The 4,639-nt window shown below is 37.2% G+C and overlaps 1 protein-coding gene across 1 annotated transcript; it reads right to left on the reverse strand.

Annotated features, from left to right (window-relative positions):
• Positions 1-2,311: 2,311 nt before the first annotated feature.
• Positions 2,312-3,985, reverse strand: LOC149564354 (galactinol synthase 4-like). The gene is made up of 4 exons (XM_089827411.1): positions 3,584-3,985; positions 3,140-3,463; positions 2,913-3,047; positions 2,312-2,816 (listed from the first exon to the last, which is right to left on the reverse strand). The coding sequence occupies exons 1-4, from the start codon at positions 3,911-3,913 to the stop codon at positions 2,583-2,585; spliced, it is 1,023 nt and encodes a 340-aa protein (XP_089683537.1). The 5' UTR covers positions 3,914-3,985; the 3' UTR covers positions 2,312-2,582.
• Positions 3,986-4,639: the final 654 nt, after the last annotated feature.

Genomic DNA, 4,639 nt, shown 5'->3' on the forward strand with positions numbered 1-4,639 from the left:
CTCAAGTGTCGAGAAGTTCAGTTTTGACATATCAAAGTTTGTAATGGCACAAACACATATGTAAACTGTTTTGATCAACTTCTCTACAATATTTAATATTTGAAGAACCAACTAAGGAGTTGATTACACATCACTGCAGAAGGTAATGATCCCAAGGCATGAAACTCAACCAATCAGAAAATGGGGTTGAAACACAAAAAGATGAAGAAGTATAAGTTGTCGATCAAGATCCAAAACCTTCACATGACATCTATTTAAGGAGGATTCTAACCCTAGAATTAGAGAGCTTGTATGTGTGTGTGTATGAAGAAGAGGAAGGAAGAGATAAGGACAAGTATCCTTATGCACATGTGAAGGAGTGGAGACGAAGTCTGGAAGACAGCGAAGACAGAGAGCAATTAGAGCAGTGAAAGACTGGATGAAGTTCTCATATCAGAAGATCAAATTAGAGATATAATAAAGAGGAGACCCAAGATCAGTTTGTAGAGAAGACCGAGGGTTAGGTATTGAATCAATTATTATTAATTGAGACAGTGTAAATCTCTTAACAGAGTGGTCTTAACAGATCTATGTAAACATCCTAACAAAGTCCTTAGTTCCTTGTGAGTGTAAAATCCTTTAACAAGGTGATACCTAATAGTCTCTTGAGCTTTTAATAGTGTAGACCCCTCATAGGGTAGATCATATCTTATGATCAAATATTATAACCCTAATAGGTTAACTTTATTGTTGTAACAGTGAAGATTTGTGTGTTTCATCCCAACCCTTATTTTACCTTCATCTTGAAGTGTTTCTAAGTAATCAAATTATTGTGTTATGTGTTGAACAACTTATGGATGTGATGTATTTCATTTATGTTACAACATTTCAATTTGTATGGTAGAACTATGAGATGAATTAGTTGTGAACTTATGGTTATTGGTTTTTAAGCTAAAAGTTTAAGATCCTAATTCACCCCTTCCGCCTGCCCGCTCCCTCACCCACCCCCTCTCAGTATCTTGTTTCCAATACACTTATTCCAACAACTCATGTTGCATTTCAATCATACCGAAATGGTTACTAAGAAACTTAATATATTTGGTAAGATTGGAGAATGTAATCCTTTCTATGGATGAAACCATATGTTTTGATAAAACATTTTTCTTGTTTCATAGATACTCCAATTTGATTGAGGTCTGTGAGGATGAGTCGAGCGGGCTCACAATTTATTCAACTTATAATTTGAAAAACTTAAACTCATTCGCAGAATTTTATTTTGTTTCAATGAAACTATTTTTAATTTTATCTTTTGTCAATGAGTTACATTTCATTATATCCATTTTCAATAAAACTTTGTATTTAGATGAGATACATTTCCTTTACATAATGAAATTTTTTTATTGTTAACTCATCCTTACTTTATCGTTCTTATCTTTTCATTGTTGAATTTTTTTAAATCAAAATTAGATTTACATTATTATTTTTAGAAAATGAAACTTCATTTTGAGGAAACTATCTAAAACCTTATTTTGAAATCACTTTGATTGAATGACCATAAAAATTGTGAGTTTATAGTGAAGACAAATGCATTTACAAAATCATTTAGCTAAGGAAGAATCCACAAGCAAGAGAAATTATTTATGCTAACCCTGAGGTCCCATGGAGGGGGCTTGGGCTCTATATTTAAGAAGCTGGAGGTCCCATGATAATATTTTTTGAGGGCTAAAGCTTAATTTGGAATCTTTTCTTATTAACTAGGAGCCCCTACTTTTTAGTTGAGCGGATGGAAAAGGGGGGTAAGGGGGGGCTGGAAATAGCCCCTACTGTTTAGAGAAGAATTCTACCACTTGGCAAGAACCTACCCTTCATTTTCCCTCCAAATTGAAATCACCCTACCAAAACTTTTAAAAACAACAATTTATATTTTTGAATATTTCCTTCAATTTAAGAGTTTTTTTTTTTAGCAAATTTATATGTAATGCCCATGGGACTGCTCCCCTTTAAATGTTCCTAAAAAAGCTCAGTAGCACCCGTTCTATTTTTAAGCAAGCGGGTGCCCATGGGACCCAGCCTAACAAAGCCTACTAGCCTTATTTGACTTATTTTTGGGCTTTAGTTAAGACAGGAACTTTAGCTTGCATGAAATAAACCTATAATATTCTAGGTAAATTGTATCCAATCAATTAACTTGCAACTTTCAAAAGTGAACTCCATATTTTAATGAAAGATCACCATAGAAAAATGCTGTATAAAATGAAAAACGTGAAGAGCGCCGACCAGATATTTGCACTGTGGAGCTCCGACGGCAGTCATGGTGAAATTACAGAACACCTTCAAAAGTTGCATGATCTGATTGAATGGATCACTTTTAAAATTTACAAAATTTACAGTAAAATTTCATGATTTTTTTATCCAGGAAGAAAGAATAGACGGCTGCCCACATCCTTTTCCCCAAAAAAATCAAAACAATTTGTTTTTTCTTTTTCTGTTAGTATGCAATTTGTTTGAGTAAAACAGGGGACTGCTGGCCTTACTATTTACATGTTCATCACTGCGTATTATAATTTACATATTTTGTCACGGCTGCATGAGACCATTTTTTCTCAGGCTGCTGGTGGAGCTGGCAATACTTTGGCTCGCTTAGGCATTTCACCACGCAAACCCTGGGGAGTGCCCTCTTCTGCTTCATATCTCCTCTTCCCCTCTGCATTTCTCTCATTTGATCTCAACTCAAGAGATTCATCGTTGTAGATTTCCCACCACTTCTCCACCAACGTCTTTATATCTTCCCTCTCCATGTTTTCCTCCTCCCCGGTGAACCTCCACGGTTTCGAACCCTGCACGCATCCATCAATATTCAATTTCAATTATTTTTTGCAGAGTTAAAAAGAAAAACCTGATTCATCAACAATGTGTCTTCAACAAAGACTTACAGCTGCACAATAGTGCACAACTTTGACAGAATCCAGATCCACGTTCTCGGGATGACGCCATAGCATTGCCAGCACCAGATTGTACGCCAAAGGGATTGGTTTGTACTGCTTTTGGAAATACATGTTCAAGAAATCCTGCATTCAAACAGGGTTATTAAAAAGTCAATACCAGGTTATGAAAAATTAGTAGTGTTTTCAGAGATAAAAACAATGTAAATATGAAATACCTGCTCTGCAAAGGGCGATGGAGTGGTAGACATGAGAGTTTCCATCATGCTCTCAAATGTTAATTTGCTGGGCTCGAACACAAACATCCCCGCATTGAAATACAGAGCAGGGCGCTCCTCCTCCAGCTCAGCAGGCCACGTCACCTTGTTGGGGCACTGCTGGCAGTACCCGATCTTATATTGGGTGGTGTGACTCCACGTCTTCTCACAGAAGCAGTCCATGACAGCATAGAAGTAGCCATCTGGCATGTCGAACAGGTTATCAATGTTGTCGAAAACTTGAATGTCGGCATCCAGATACACCATTTTGCTGAATTCTTCAAACTGCCCAAATCCCATATCAAAATGGAAAAAAAATCCCAAAATCTCAATTTGAATACTGTTGCATCATAATTAAACAGGGAAAAAAACAAGAAACCATCAAAACAGAAACATTTTATTTACCTGCCAGATGCGCAATTTGGAGTAATTGAGGACATAATAGGCCATGGCAAACTGGACTTGATTCTCGGGAGGATTGATGGGCTCGATCTCTCGAACAATACAACCCTGGTTACGCAATTGTAACCTGTGGTCTTGTGGAACATCTGGTAAGACCGCCACGACCAGGGGATACAAACTTTTGGTCTTTCTGAGGCCCTTGGCGAGACCCACAACACCTTTTACGTAATCTCCTGATCCGGCGAGAAATGTGACGAAGGCTCTTTTCGAGTAACCGCAATTAGGCGAGGCCATCTTTGCGGCAAAGTATTCACAAGGAAACAATTTAGTCATGATCGCTACTAAAACAATTCCGTTGAGAAAAACCGAGTTTGTAAGTATTGCAAAACAATGTGAGAGCGTTGTGGATAGCGAGTGAAGATCTTCTGGTCTTATAGGCTGCGGCAAACCTGAAGCTCTCTCTTTACTCACGTTATTTAAAATCCAATAAATTTATCGGTAGCCAATGAAATACCGACACGACACCCTGGAAATGGTAACGAATGGTGCACTGGCACGTACTACGCACGCGTCAGTTCAGGAGAGAGTTCGCGTAAAATGACATTACGCGGAGAGAAAAGGCGATTGGAATATTCGCGCATATTGTGACAAAATATCAAACCTCTTTGGATGAGGTTGAGCGAAGGCAACGACCGAATGCTGCAACTAGCTACTCTAAGTCGGTGGTCCTAAACGTGTTAGACGCTAAAAGGGCCCACATAACGGTCAAACGTATGCAGAAAAAAATTACTTAATTTTTATACTTTATTATTGCTTAGAAAATTTGTATATTGAGTGGTATATTTATTAGTTCCTCCCTAAAGACACGAATTCTTATGCATTCATTCAAGATGCTATTAGTTTTGTTTTTTGAACCAATGAATTTTGATTTTTTTCCTCTAATCTTAAATTCTATTAAAAGTTTATCAATTAAAATATAATTGTGATGTGAATATCAAGATTTAACTGTGTGATTTTGAGTCAAACTCGATGACCCATGTTTCATTAGTAGTGATTCAA

The sequence above is a fragment of the Cupressus sempervirens genome, chromosome 4, assembly GCF_028749045.1.
Source record: "Cupressus sempervirens isolate cs-2001-9-10 chromosome 4, ASM2874904v1, whole genome shotgun sequence".
Lineage (NCBI taxonomy): Eukaryota > Viridiplantae > Streptophyta > Pinopsida > Cupressales > Cupressaceae > Cupressus > Cupressus sempervirens.